The sequence below is a fragment of the Toxotes jaculatrix genome, chromosome 21 (genome assembly GCF_017976425.1).
Source record: "Toxotes jaculatrix isolate fToxJac2 chromosome 21, fToxJac2.pri, whole genome shotgun sequence".
Taxonomy (NCBI): domain Eukaryota; kingdom Metazoa; phylum Chordata; class Actinopteri; family Toxotidae; genus Toxotes; species Toxotes jaculatrix.
In genome coordinates this window covers 16,034,305-16,049,750 of record NC_054414.1, presented here as the reverse complement: position 1 = coordinate 16,049,750, position 15,446 = coordinate 16,034,305, and the positions used below count along the sequence as shown (strand labels likewise).

The window sequence follows — 15,446 nt, the reverse complement described above, 5'->3', positions numbered from 1 at the left end:
CACATCGAAAAACCACGAATTAAAGTCCAAACTCCTACATGCATACAGTGTTAACTTTCAGCAAACAGCATACAGATCATTCACAGTTCAGTTTGTCTGCATCTCTGTGACATTAAGTGTGTGCAGGTGGAAAACTGAGTGTAAAGATAATACTATTGAACAGACAATGGGGGAACATAAATATCCAAATCAAATGTAAAGGCAGTCCAGCCATTTGTTACCTACCATAAAATACTGAGAATTTGGCTGAATGGAATTTCTTTAACACTCATGGAAATCTGGAAGCAGCAGGGGAAAGATCAGGAGGCCACCAAAAATATAACGATCGATCCTTTGAGGAGCATCTGCAGCATCTGCTTCATATATCTGCAGCCATCAATGCCAGGCCAAGTGTTTGTCAAGGGGGTCAAAGATTTTGACTCATATTTAGACATGAAAAATATTCCTACCAAATTCAACTCTACCTTTGCTCTTTATCTCTACTTGATAAATGACGTTGCTTTATAGAAATTGCTTTAAATCATTCTTACATTTTTCCTCAGTGTGTTACAAAATCATTGCATTTAGGTTGGCCTGTTATGCAACCTGTCTCATACGTGGTGTTTGGCTGAGGCTGACCTTGACCGGGTTGTTTGGTTGACATCCACTGGGCCTTTCCTCTGCCAGCTTAAACTAGCTCAGATTTCTTTATTTCATGTATTTTTTCCTGTGATGATGAAACTCAGAGTCATGACTCAGTGCACAATATAAACATCCATCATCCAGCTTCTTTTTCATGTGGTCATATTTGGGGACCTGCAGAGGCTGCAGAGCATAGTAAACACTGGACAGGGCATCTGGCCATTGCAGGCCTGAAATAAACTCTACACTCTACACACCAAATGGTTTTAATGGTTTTGCACCTGTAGGGAACTTGGATGTAAGAGGTAAAAACATGCCAACACCAGTGGCCACTTAGCCATCAACGGCCCAAACATACTACTGCCATCTGAAAATGCCTGAAAATCAGTGCAATGCTTTCCTCACTCTCACCAGCCTCCTCCACCCTGACTAAGGGTTGAGCTCATGAAAATGTATTTGCCACTGCAGCCAGACTGCTGTGTCCCACTTTAAATGAGATCGAGCGTGGTAGCTGTTCTCTAATGATGTCAGACAACCTCCGCATCCTGGGGAGCAACAAACCTGCATGCCAGTGCAGTGTATGAGTGTGCAGACAGATTATTTTTTTGTCTTTCTGAGGACCGACGTGTGTGGCCACAGTCTGTGTTTACAGGTGTGTGTGTGTCAGATGTTTTGGAGTCTGACTGACTTCAGATGTTTGTGTCTCTGCATGGGAATCTTCACATTGTGTGCGCGTGTGTATGTAGGCTACAGTTAAATTAGTGCCTTGGTACACAGTAAATGAATGCATAATGAATGCACCCCTTCACAGATCTCTTTAATTACAGACAGCGGGAAGTCAGAGCTCTGCAATCTCTAAGAATCACTGTTTTCCCCTCAAGAATTCTAACAAACTTGCTATTGAATTGCAGAGCTCCTTGGTATCTAACAAACCGACTGAGGAAACTGAGGAACTCAGCTTGCTTTTTCTCATCTGTGTGTGGGATTCATTAGCGTACCTCGCAGAGAAGGTTAAGCTACACGCAGTGTGCTTGTCCTGAGCCCAGGGGACATTTAACATTCAGACAGCGCAGTTCGGAGGAGACGGCCGCTCCGCACTTTTGTTTTTTTTCTTTTGCTAAGGCAGGTTTCTTGTTAGCACTGTGCAGTGAAGTGAAAGTGCTCGTGAGTGACAGAAGTGAAAAGTATTCCCGTCTAGACGTGTTTAAGTGGATTTGTAAGAGCAGCCTGTCCTCTTTATTTTCCCTTTTGTGTCAAAAAGTGATAAAGATGATAGTCATCATTGTTGTTCATCTTCGTCAAAAGGACTTTCGAGTGTTAAAGAAGTATTAATGTCAGCTAAAGTACTTAGTATTTGGACACTCATTCATTTCTTCTCTGAATTTCTGTTTTTAACTTCCTTTAACTGTTGAATCTTTTCTGTTGTGTCTTTGTTGTCTGTTCACTGCTCTCACACTTCACCTGTTTTGTTTCAGGGCACAAGTGATTTCTGTGTGTCCCCTGACAAGTACCTCATGAGCCAGACAAAGAGTATCGTCAGTGCTGGTGAGCTTCGGTGTGAATAATGTGACTAATATTGTATTAATGGTGTTGTACATATGAGAGCAGAAAGCTGTGGCCATGACACTAATTGTGTTCCTATCCTGTGTGTGTGTGTGTGTGTGTGTGTGTGTGTGTGTGTGTGTTTTCCACAGATATTGTTCATTACTACCTTTACTGTAACCAGACTCTCTCCAACCCCTTCCAGCAGGTAAGAAGCATATGTTAAACTTAGGATGAACTGCTCCATATCTGATTAAAGTATAAATGAACAGGCTTAAGAATCTGGCCAATCATTCAATCAATTTGTCATTATTCAGAATGTGTTACTGTTTCATACCCAGTGGCTATAACCCTTCACCTTGGTTACATTACCATTGTGTCAGTAGCATTTAAATGACTTAAATTTAAAGCAGGTCCTAACTATATATTGAAAAAAAGTCATTTAAAGGCAGCTGGGACATGGATAATGTAACCTGGATGTCTAAAAACTTGAACCTAAATGTCTAGACATCTTTTGACCTGTAGTTCACTAAATCAGATCTGGATGGGGAGTTCATTTCCCTGCCCCTCAAGCCTCATCTTTGTCAAGCTCTTTCTCTCTGCCCAGCCCTGTCTGTCTGACTTACATCCTAACCTCACTTCACAACTTTTAATAGAAGTTACAAAGTTGCAGAGCATCCAACACTATCTCCCAGCCTGTCACCATTTCTTTCTTCCTCTGTGCCCGTATTTCTTCATTCCTTGGCATGTATCAACAAACAAGCAAACAAGCCAAAACATGCCGAAGTGATACAAAGCTGCCAAGACGAAGGCTATAAAATTGGAGATTAGACGAAGCAATTTGGTTAATCTTCCTCTTCCCTCTCTTTCGAGGTTCTGTGAGATTTCTCTTCAGAGAAACAGAGCAGGGGTTTTGAGTCACATCACTGACTTTACCGCTGACATCAGTCAGTGGTAAAGGCAATTTCTGCGAGCTCTGGCCCAGTGGAGCTCAGATCTTATTATCTGGCTCTCTTAGACATGCCCTGAGGATAACAAGAGCACAGCAGCAGAGGGCAGACAACCATCACCCAGCCTGGTAAACAAAGTCAGCTCTCTTTTCTCTGCCGCACATATACCCAACAGGTGCAAAGTTCACAAAAAAGCTGGCAGATACCGGAGTTCACACTGACTGGCAAACATGCAAGCTCTCTCTCTCTCTTTCACTTCTCTTATGTCACTGTCTCGCGCTCATGTATTCTTAGCCTGAACCGCAGCAGTGCCCTGTAGTTCTACCCTCTGTGCCCTTGTACTTCATCGCTCTAGGCATCACTCATGCTTCAACTCTGCTTCTTTCCACAGCTCTTTTTCTTTCTATTCTTATCATCATCGTCGTCTCCTCGCCTTTTCATACTGTCCTCCTCCATCCACTTTCTCTGTCCTATTTTTACTTTATTTGGCTCAGAACAAGCTCACCCGAGCTAAAGTAAAAAGGCCAAATCTGCTCAGGCCATTAGATTGTGCAGCACACAGCAGTTTGACCATAGACAGTTATGCAGATCCAGAAAAAAAAGTCAAATCAGAGGAAAGCAATTACGTTTATGGATAGTTGAGGTAATTGACCATATCCTGTTTCAATTTACCATTGCGCCACAGGCCAGGGGGGTTCCACACTCCTTGTTAGGTTGGGTGACTGTGAAGACACAATTTTACTTGGAGATGAGAAAGATTAATTCATTTATGGTTATGCTTGAAAGTTAATTTAAAAAAGGCACAGGGCAGAAGGTGCTGTCTTTTAGGTAGGATGTGATTATCCAGTTATATTCCGCTGAATGTGGAGGCTTATTTTGCCCCCTGTTGGTGAGAACATAAACCTGCAAGACTGCAAATACTGAAACTACAGAATGTTGTAATGTAGTGACAGGATATTTTAAATTAGCTCAGTGCCCTAAAAATAGAAGTGTGCAATATTAGAAAAAAACGTGTAAAAAAAAAAAAAAAGTGCTGCACTAAAACTGCAGCTAGTAAATTAGCTTCAGCTTTGGCCAGCCGTGACTGCACCCCAGCTCGCCTTAGCTGAAGCTATTTCATCAACTCCTTCTTACCTGTTTCCTGTGATTGAAAAGTCAGTTCTGATGCTTCATCATCCTCATAATTAAGTTTGTTTTACTACAGTCGATAAGGCAGAAGGTAAATCTAATCATAATAGAGACAAAACTAACACTGCTATAAGCTAAGATACCCTTCAGATATCAGAGGACAGCATCTGACAAAGACTTTTTTTCTTTTTGGAGGTGTGGGTGGGATAATCCCCCCACAAAGGCATAAAGTTATGGTTGCACTTCTTACATAACTCTTATACACATTTGCGGTGAAGCCTTTAAGCTGCAGACCCTTTTTTGGAGTTACAGAAGTGAATCATTCAGTGTTGCCACTGCCACTAAGGCATTAGGCATCCTTGTGTTTTGTCTTGCACACACTGTTCTATGTCCATTGATACACAAGACTTTGTGGCAAATGTCCAATTTGATTTGGCCTTTAAGGCTTGTTACCATTCAAGGCTAACTCTGGCCCACGTGTTAACTTTGACTATGAATTTATCTGGATTGTCCATCTAAAATAAACTAATGTATTTACAGAGAAAACAGATTCAGTATGTAGACTACTATGCTTTCATCAATTGCATGCTGTTCACTTTCTTGTTTGCAGCCTCTGACCATCTTCCAGAGGTCCCTGACCACCATGCAGATCCAGATCCAGAGTCTGCTGCAGTTTGCTGTACCTCTGTTCCCCACAGCTGAGGTATCTCCCACATAAAACACTAAGCTATAGTCTTGTTCTGTAGTAAAAGAGAGCTGACTTATTTTAGGAGTTGCATCAGAAGGGTGTTCTTGCATAAATAGGTGCTGAAGTATTTTTCAGTGATATGGTCATCTCTCCACAGGGAGACTTACTGGGTATCCAGCATTTGCTCAACTCCTCGGAGGCCAGTCTGCACCAGTTGACCGCCCTGCTGGACTGCAGGGGGCTCAATAAGGTTGGTACACCGCATCCTAATTGGCATCACAGCAGCACAACTAGGTCAGCAGGAGAGGAAGTGGCCATGCAGGATTTCAGCATAAAACGGAAAGTCGAACTAGAAACAGAGCAGAGCAATGCCCAACAGAAAGGATCTGAAAGTTAACAAGATCGACTTCTCTATGCTGACTTGTACAGTGTTACTGGTGGCTGCAGTGCGGTTTACATGAATAATGTGCATGATATGAATGAAGTATCTATCTTCCTGGAGACAACACACACCGGTGCTTTAGGTGTTTTTTCATCTTTGCCTCATTTTGTCTGCCGTGAATTCAAACACGGCAGTTAGAGTCCCCTTGTATGAGCAAACTGTGCATTTGCTGTTTGTGTTTATATTCTGTTTTACCTCTTTAGGACTACCTGGATGCAATGGTGGGGGTGTGCTATGATGGCGTGGAAGGTGTGCTCTACCTCTGCCTCTTCTCCATCCTTGCAGCCTGTGCCTTCACTGTCATGCTGTGTGCCATTCCCAGGGCATGGAGACAAATTGCCTGCAGGTCAGTTCGTTCTCTGCTCATCTGCCTGCCTGAGCGCCCTCATTTCCTCGTTCTGCATCCATCTCTATGCAGCATCACATACTGTACTGTGTGAGCATGTGTGTGAATATTTTTTACAGTTGTACAAGAGCACGTGTTTTTCTACAAATGCAAACCCTGCTGTGTGAGTGCAAGAACTAGAAAATACCTTCTCAAAGTATCTAAAAATTCACTGGCATTTGTCTGTGCCTCCTCCATGTAAACATTCCTTTTATTTGAAATGTCACTGTTCACCCATTTAAAGCACCATACAGCTTATTTTGCATGTTGTAATCCATTCACATATCCTCTGCTACTGCACATAGATGAATTTCCCATTTTTCAGGTGGCATTGTTTTTGACCCATTTTAGTGCACAGTGAAAAATTACTTGCAGAGACTTGGAAATTGCTTACGAAAGATAATACATCACACTGAACAATTAACCACCTTTATTTTGTTGTCATTTATATTATCTTCATGTAGTAATGCGGGTGTGAGCAGGAGCAGTTTTAAAACACCTCTTCCAACCTTTTTCAGTGCAATAGGTTACAAAATTCACGGTGTCTTTATTGGGTTGGAGTTCCTGACAGCAGAGCGTGTGAATGCTTATCAGCATGCGGCTGTCAAATCTCAGAAGTTTCTGGAAAGAGTCCCTGCTCACAGCTGTATTACCCTGCACTGATAACACAAATTTGTCAAAAAATGGTGGTGAAATGTTGACTGTGATTGATTACATGTACCGAGAGAGCAAATTCTGGAGTTATACCATAAAGAGCACCTTTTTTTCTATGATTTCAAAGCAGGCTTATGGACATTTATTCATTATGGACATCAACAATAACGTTATGATCAGAAAGTGTAAGGCGCACTGTAATACACTCTGTGTATTGTGTGTAGGTTAAGATTGTCTGAATTGTGACGTAGAGAGGAAGTTAACTTAGTTGTCTCCATGGGTTGTGTTGATAAGCAGGAAAATCAGCCTACCAAACTGCATTAACTAATTTTCCATTGTGTTGTGTAGGGAACAAGATTACGACGACATCGACGAGGAGGACCCGTTCAACCCACGGGCGAGGAGGATAGGCTCTCAGAACCCCAACCACACCAACATGCACAGCTTCTGCAGCTACAGCAGCAGCATGGGCAGCCAGAGCAGCCTGCACCCCCCCGCCCCCGCTGTCTCCAACGCCCCCATGTCTGAATACATGTGAGTTAACAGATATAATGTGTGCAACAAAGTGTTATTTCAGAATTCCCCCAGTTTCTGAGCTACCTCTGTCATTCTTTCTCAGGAACCAGACCGCTCTGTTTGGTGGAAATCCACGGTACGAGAACGTGCCTCTGATAGGACGAGGATCTCCACCACCTTCGGTGCGTTGGGTCCCAGAGGCCAAGTTATTCACATGATGTCTCTTCCCACTGAGCTGACAGACAGATTTAACCTTCAAAGCACAGGATGCGGTTTTCATAAATAACTGCTGCACAGCCCACTTCCTTCCTTCCTTTACACCTCTCAAACATTAAGCCATATTTAATAACCTTTCTCTGATTGTATCAACTTTTCTTAAACAATTTTTGAAGAGGTGTTCTGTTCCTGGACACTGTGCCTTTTTCTGTCCTCCTTAACTTACAGGAGGCTGACTACTGTACCAAAGCAAGGAGAGGAGAAGTAATGTAGTTAATATTTAATCATGGAGTGAACATCTTTTAGTATCTCTCAGGCCAGTTTCCCAGGAGAATGTGACATGGGTCTTAGCCCATAAACTTGCTCACTGTTGACACTAAAGCTTTTCTTCCTCATTGAATACGTTTGCCCCCCACTGGGGCACTTGTCTCCTGTCAGACATGAAGTACATGACAGAGATAAAAATAGAAACAATTTGTATTAAATTTTCATCGTGTACAGCCTCGCACATACATCATGCCGTGTATCTGTGTGATGACATAAATGCATTCTGCAAGTATCTGATCATAAGATCTGTGGTTTTTATAAAAGGATATTTTAGAGAGATGATGTTCATCAAGTCTGTCTATTCAGTTTTGCTGAAAGGACATAAATACTAAGTACCAAGTCTCACCACAGTAGATTATTTTTTGTTGTTGTTGAAGCAATAGAAAAATGTGACGATTAGCTCTTGCTTTTGTGGCACTAATCATTCACATTAACCTTCAGCCTCAATTTCTAACTTAGACTATAACCAGAAAATGAGATGTACTTTGCCTTTTGACTTCTTTCTTAATTAATACCAGCAAGTAATGTATAATTAAATTCTCCATCATGACTACAACTGTACAGCACCATGCAGTAGTCTTCGGCTAACAGCTTCTTTTATATATTTTTTGTTTGTCCGTTCGTCATGTGTATGTTTGTTTGTTTGTACCTTTCATTTCTATATTTCCTTTTTTTAATCAACTTTTGGAGATATACTCTCAGCAGTATAGAAACAGAGTAAGTCTTTTCAACTCTTCCTCAGGATTAACTCCCCCACTTTCCGTCTGTTGCATCCCTGTCTTTTACCTTTCCTTCACCTCACATCACTTTGGTTCCTGTGCAGTTTTCCCGTTTGGCATGGCTTTAAACTCACAACCTGTTGTCCTCATTACAGACAGTCTTTCTTGAATTAGTGAGGGATGTCTGCCCCTGGTGTCCACATGGTGGTACTGTAGTTATATTCCTGGATTTCCTTGCAGTTAGCCCCTGTGCATGCAGTCCTGCTCCAGTCATTCAATTCTATAGCTTGTACTGCCACAAATCGTTTCGTACCAGGCATTTTATAGTGCTACAGAATTTATTTCATCAGGGTATTAACAGATGTAGAATGGTCAAAGTGCTTGAAATAAGCCAACTGTACATATGATGAGTAAGGGATTGGTTTGTTTGAGCAAACTTTAGGTTGCATTTGTTATCTATGCACTTAGCTTCAAACTTTAGCTTCAAATACTCAACTGGTGTAGGCTGTAGGTATCAAAGATGGCTCATACAAGTTTGGATTTGTGCCTTTATGAAAGACAGTGACTGTAATTAGCTTGGATTAACAGCAGTTACAATTAGGGCTAGGTATTGTTTGAAATTTGTAGATACTAGTGTTGATACAAAACCAGGGTTTCAGTACTGACAGCAAAGCTATTAACTGAAAAATATTCATGTTTCTTTTATTTAGAAAAAGTCCTCAAATGTAGAATGTTGTCTGAATAAAAACAGCTGTACAAGAATTTTGCTCCAGGAAAATCATGTAAAACTGGCCAAATCTTGATTTGTGTAAATAAGATTAAGAATCTGATGCCAGATTTTAGTACAGCTTCAGAAACAATTTGGCATTGAGTGAATTGGCATTGAAACATTGAGGGTTGAGGTTCAGTACTCATACTTAGTTAAAATACATTCAGTGGACAACCAGGGCTACTTCAGAATGTCCCGAAATGTGTCACAGTGTTCATTAAAAGTTTTCAAACCACTCTTGCAGCATAGTTCACTTCTCTGCCATTGATCTGTGTGTTAACGTTGTGTATGTAGCAGAGAAGTGTATTATTCTGCAGGAGCGGTTTGAGAAACCTTAATAGATTTAATTTAATCCAATGTAACTGCTGTAAACCCAAACTGACTACATGAACTTTTCACAGCAACCTTTCAGGGCTTCAGAGAGTGATAACTATTTGCTGACAAGACAGATTTTCGGTGCACTATATTACCTTTAAGCGCCCCCCCCCCCCTCCCCCACCATGACATTTTCTTTCTTTTTAGCTGATGATTAGGTTCAGTTCATACCTGTGAAACCTCACTATCAGCTCAGAGAATCGACCTGTAATGTTCTCCCTGTGCGTGTCTCTGTGTGTGTCTTTGATCCACAGTACTCCCCCAGTATGAGGGCCACCTATCTGTCCATGACCGAGGAACAGAGTAGACACTTTGGGAACGACTTCCAAGCATAGACTTCTTTATGTGTCCAAGGAGGGAAACAGCATCACATACACAAACACACACACACACACGCTCAACAAGAGAGAGGTGTGTGGCTTTTCCAAGCATCACAAAGAACAGTGTAACATCTAGTTTGTCCAGGACTCCAGCCTGTGCAGACTCAGGACAATAGAACCATATCTGTACTGTTCTCCATGTGTTGTACACTCATAAATGATTGATTTCCCTTTGCTGCCCCAAGACCTTTGTTAAACAACTTAACCTGCTCTTAATCTGTTGTGTTCCTTGGCTACCTGACACAAGTTTCGAAATATGAACTGTATAAATCAGCCGTATCATCACACATGGAGGGGGGGGGGGGGGGGGGGGAGAAGGTGTGATGACAGATGATTGATTATTCTGATAAAACAAGTGATAGAAGTAATGCTGAGGATTCATTTGTCACTAGAGTAAAACTAAACAACATGTAAGAAAAAAGAATTTGAAATTTGTCTCCTGTTAAATGAAATGTTAAATGTTTCCTTCTACAACCCTTCAAAGCTTTTAAAATGAGGTGTGAATTACTTTTGACAGCTTACATTCAGGTCTCCAAAGAGGAAAATGTGAACATGACAGCTGATGTAAACTTGCCATAATATTTTCTACGCATTAGGCTTCATGCTTGATATTTGTGAAGCACAAACTCAGCACACAGCAGGAGGTACTGCTGAGATATCATTTATTTACATCCATACACAGACACACCTGTGAGTGAAGCTTTATGTTTCTAAGTCTCCGGAGACGAGACAACAACTTCTGTAAATAGGTTGTACATTAACAGACTGGTGTCTTATTCTGATTTGATTTTGTTTAAACAATGTGCCATTTTTTATATATTTTTTCTAGTTTTGTGTGGCGATGTCACATAGGATCACTCTTTTTCTTTTGTATTTTCTAAAGGGCCATTAATTCATATTTTTTGCATATCTAATTCAACTAATACGATAAAGTTGTCATTTCTGCCGTAACTTGGGAATCTGTGCTGCTCTAACTGTAATTAATGAGAATATTCAGGTAATTATTTTCATCAAAACAACCTCTCCAAACAGTGCATGTTTGGATTGACTAACAATGGTTTTCTGTAGAGATTTAATACATGCAGTGTCATTTAATGATAATGATTTTGTTAAGTGTTGTTTCTTTCTGCATGTTACACTGCGGGCACTGAGAGCGGTGCTTCATTTTGTGTGTGACCTCAGACTGTGGGGTCTACGTGTGAGTTGAATAAACCAGTTTTGAGTACAGCTTGATGTGACTTCATGTTGTTGTTGGATGTTAATTCCCACCAATATTTTTCGTGCAGCTGTTTATTGTGTGCTGTTGCTTTGCTTTATTTCATTTGCTTGGTAGATCTGTTTCTTCGTGGTATGACCGGTGTGGGTATCTGGTCATTTTGTTTAAAACGCTTTTAATTTAATATCCTTGGACTTCACCTTCTGGCCAAAACAAGCTGTTTGTAACTCTATTCCCAGAAAGGCCATTTCTATGTCTTCCAGCAGATGTCAGCATAGTGTAAATCCTCCATGAAAAGCTGTTGTGGTTAACTGCATACAGAATGTCAGAGTATTTCAGTTAGTGTAGGTCACTTTAGAAGGTAAAAGATTAAACAATAACAGCCTACAGTTATAATGCATTTGTTTTTAAAATTTGCTGACACACATAAACACAGATTAAATATAAACAAACGGATTTTTTTTTTTTTTTTTTTTTTTTGCATAATGCACAATATTTTTTTTTTATCTAAAGCAATGAATTATTTAATTTAAATTTTGTAATCGGAAGTACTATTGTTTACAGTAGGTAGCTTGATACTACCGGTGCTCCGCCGATCTCCCAGGACAACATGCGCGTGCACACACATACAAACACGCGCACACGCTTACATACACATACACACACTCAGGCAGCAGCAGCAGGACAGCGGAGAGGAGCGACAGACAGGGAAGTGACTGTAGCAGGTGGGGTGCTGCTGCCGCCGCCGGTGTTACCTGCCTCTCCCCGGCTCTTCCGCCCCGCACACCAGGTGAACTGTTCCCGTCTTCGCGTCTCTAACCTGCTGAGTGGAAGCACACGGGAGCAACAGCGGCGCGTCGACGCACTTAGAAACGCGGAGAGCGAAAGCTGGGACTCGGCGAGACAGAGGTCGTGAAGTGAAAAAGACGCGGAGGCGAAGCCGTCCGCTCGGCGGGTAGCTGCTGTTTTTTTTTTTTTTTTTTTTTGCGCCGACAGTCAGAGACAGTCAGCGAGCCTCGCAGCAGCTGCGGAGAGCCCAACGGTTGTTGAGAGAGAGTGTGTGCTTGTGTGTGTTTGTGTGTGTGTGCGCGCGCGCGGAGGGGCTGCAGGTGGCTTTTCAGAGGAGGTGACATGCAGGTACTGAGCAGGATGGTCCAGTGTCCCGTCTGCTGTTGACGCTCATTATCCTAAACTCTGACCCGAAAGTGACCATGAAGGACACGGGGGAATCAAAGGACCATCAACTTACCGTGAGTTCACACCAGCGCCGCTGTCAGCTCCGTCCTTTTACAATGTTGTTGTGTTTTTATTCCTAATTTTCCCCGAGTTTTAACATTTCACCCATTTACTCAAACATTTACTGTTTGTGGTCAGTAACACAGATTTAATCATGTGAGAAATCTAATAATTGTGCATTCAGTGGTCACTATATTAGGCACACCAGTACAATTCTGCCATTAAGTTCACTTTTATTGTGCCTTTAATGTTCAGTTTTTGTCGACACTGTATGAAATGTGTACATTCAATTGCCTGTTTATCACTGAGGCCGTAATTAAAGGTAGCGTTTAACTGGACAGCATTATACTGAGGGGTGTTTCTCATTTTTTGTCAGTATTTATTAATTAATATATTTTTAGGCTTTGGACATTTGTTGAAGTCACCTGGAGCTATGGGGCATTATGATTGGCATTTATCACTGTTTTCTGATGTTTTATGTATAGAAAAAAAATAACTGATGGATTAATCGAGAAATCACTCCATAGATTAATCAATAACAAAAATAATCATTAGATATAGATATCCCAGCCCTTACCCACCTGCACTGTGTTCTGCAGCCCGTATCTGAATTATTGAAGTGGCTGTTTCAATTGCCTGGCCTCTCTCTTGTCCAGCATGTAATACACTTTCTACAGGGTGCTGACAGAGAGAAGACCCCGTTATTCCACCCCTGTCACTTTGGTTGGACTAAGGTGGATTAGTATAATAATTACAGGTACCCCAGAAAGAACCCGACAGGCAAAATGTTTTTCATGCTGCAGTGTCTTCAACAGTACATCTGAGTTATTCTTACCAGTTACATCTGCCAGCTACCCTCTGGGTACATGACACCACTGCTGTGATTGTTATTGTCTGTTCTCATCCCATTTTACTCCCATTAAAAGCTTTTCTGCTGATCTCCGAATGTTTTTGTGGAAAGACATCATGCAGGGAGAGAAAGGCTGACAGCGGGGTGACTCTGAATGAGTGTATCAATGTAATAAAACTACGTTGCACTCAATTAGTGACTGTGCATCTGCCAAATGCTATTCGGTGTTGGAAAGGCTCATATACCCTCTAAAACTACAGGTGCCTGTTTCAGATTTGAGATGATTGTTGCTGATTGTGGGAAAATATCGTCACTAGAATTTGTCTCTTACTTTTTAGCAGGAGAAATCAGACTTGGAATTAGTTGGCCAAGCCTTTCACCCGCCTGTCCTCTATACCTGTTTATCACATTCACTGTGTTGGTGGCATGTAACTTATCCCAGCATGCACTGGGCAGCTACACCCTAGGCGGTTCATAAGTCTGCCACAGACCTAACACACACTGACAGTCAGACACATTTATACTCATATTTACATCTATGGATAAATTGAGTTTCCAGTTGACCTAACCTGCATGTGTTTGGGCTGCGGGACTGGAAACTAGAAAAAACATGTCAAAATGAGGATAATATGCAAAATTCCTACAGAAAAAACAGCCAGTAAGGTTTGGTTTAAATCCAGGACTGTCTGCATGAGTGTTCTTTACTTAATAGGTCCATGGAAAATTTTCTTGTATCCTTGTATCCTGTGTTTGACATTTGAAAGATTACTCATGCAGTTGTTCATTTACACCTCCATAAATTTGGGATATTAAGAGTTTCCTCTTTAAAGAAGTGTCAAAATCGATGATGCACAGGCCAAGATATTCAAACCTTCAGCCAATACTATAGGTAAAGCTTTGTTTGCAGTAGTGTATTTTCTTTAGACTGTCAGAGCCTTGTTTTATGCCCACATTTTTTTCAAATTCTACATCCACTTTTTGTAGCACAGGCTTTCTTTCTTTTGAAATTTTGTAATCTCAGATCTCAGGCCATGCTAATCCTGATGAGCTCCTCAAAGATTAATTTGTAAAACTTGACAAAGCTCTTCTAGGGCCACACAAGAAATATTCACCTGGTTTCACCGCTTGTGGACTGATTTTGACGTTTAAAATGAGCGACATTTAAAATTCACACACTGACAGATAAACCAAATTTATTTCCAGAACCACACTTTCTTTCAGCTCAGAACAAACCAACAAGTAATCTCAACACATTTATGTATTCAGATACAACAGCCTTGATACAGACTGCAGACACACATCCTGTGTAAATAAGAGTTCATTTAGTGTATAAGGTAGAGGACTCTTGTGCTGTCAGTGTCATTTCTCTCCATCATTTTCTAACCTATAATTTCAGTAAATTGAAAGTCTCGGTGTTGATTAAATTCAAGGACGACTGAATTCGCTCTGTGTGCCGCAGGTTGCCTTGAGGATCCGACCCCTCAGCGATGCTGAGCAGGAGGAGGCGGCTACGATCGTGGCCCACAGAGTGGACGACCAGGTGAGATGGCCCTCCTTTATTCCACCACTCTGTGTGTGTCAATATCCTGTTCACCTCTGTGCATGTGGGTGAGTGATGGGGGTCAGTGTGTGTGTGTGTGTGTGTGTGTGTGTGTGTGCTTGTGTGGCAGAGGGCTGTTGTCTCCGTTTCAGAACCCTCTTCCTGCCTGTCATGAGGCTGCACAGGTAAGGTATCTGCAGGGACCTCGGTACAGCCAGCAGCTCCCTCATTTGTAAAGCTCAAATGTCACATTTCATTTGTAAACGAATGCTGGATGACTCAGACCTGAAGCAAGGAGAGTGACCTTTCTAACGACTGATAGAAAGCTACAAATTCTTTCATAAGCAGAAAGCTTCGCACTAGTGAATACGTGGGGCTTAACAAGGCTTGCGACTGGTGCAGTCAGTAATAATTATTATTGCTATGGATTCATTAAAGAGTTATGTACTTGTTTTGTGTCAGCTAGTAGTTTAAGAGTGCTCCACCAATTTATCATTGCACTCCTATAATATTGTCAGACTCATGGCAGACAGTTAAAAAAAAAAATTAACTAAAGGCAGCAGAACCAGAGATACTACTGTGTGCTGCTGCTACCACTGTCTCGCTTGCTGAAAAATGGTCTAATAGTTTACCATATGATTCCGTTAAAGCTGTTGCGTCACGCGTTGAGATCTGAAAACAGATAATACTAACAGCCTTATGCCTCGCTCTGTTCACTCTTTTCCCACTTGGGTCTTTTTTTTTTTTTCCCCTGCCCATTTTAGATGGCTTTCTGAATTATTTGGCAAGTATACTGCTTTGAATGGAGCCATTATGCTAATTGCATTTTCCATTAGAGTAAAGCTTGACAGGGATGTTTCTGAATGAACAGAATGTAGACTGGCTAATGGCA

General features: G+C 41.4%; 2 protein-coding genes across 2 annotated transcripts in view; both read left to right on the top strand.

Annotated features, from left to right (window-relative positions):
- The window catches only part of ttyh2 (tweety family member 2), a 48,904-nt gene extending 37,965 nt beyond the window's left edge, over positions 1 to 10,939 (top strand). Inside the window, exons 7-14 of the mRNA XM_041029332.1 lie at positions 2,097 to 2,166; positions 2,316 to 2,371; positions 4,852 to 4,944; positions 5,087 to 5,179; positions 5,575 to 5,717; positions 6,759 to 6,944; positions 7,030 to 7,108; positions 9,587 to 10,939. Coding sequence (XP_040885266.1) covers positions 2,097 to 2,166; positions 2,316 to 2,371; positions 4,852 to 4,944; positions 5,087 to 5,179; positions 5,575 to 5,717; positions 6,759 to 6,944; positions 7,030 to 7,108; positions 9,587 to 9,667 — 801 coding nt within the window. The 3' untranslated portion in view covers positions 9,668 to 10,939. The remainder of the gene's footprint in view (positions 1 to 2,096; positions 2,167 to 2,315; positions 2,372 to 4,851; positions 4,945 to 5,086; positions 5,180 to 5,574; positions 5,718 to 6,758; positions 6,945 to 7,029; positions 7,109 to 9,586) is intronic.
- Positions 10,940 to 11,941: 1,002 nt separating this feature from the next.
- The window catches only part of kif19 (kinesin family member 19), a 30,675-nt gene continuing 27,170 nt past the window's right edge, over positions 11,942 to 15,446 (top strand). The window contains exons 1-2 of the mRNA XM_041067423.1: positions 11,942 to 12,178; positions 14,474 to 14,554. Coding sequence (XP_040923357.1) covers positions 12,140 to 12,178; positions 14,474 to 14,554 — 120 coding nt within the window. The 5' untranslated portion in view covers positions 11,942 to 12,139. The remainder of the gene's footprint in view (positions 12,179 to 14,473; positions 14,555 to 15,446) is intronic.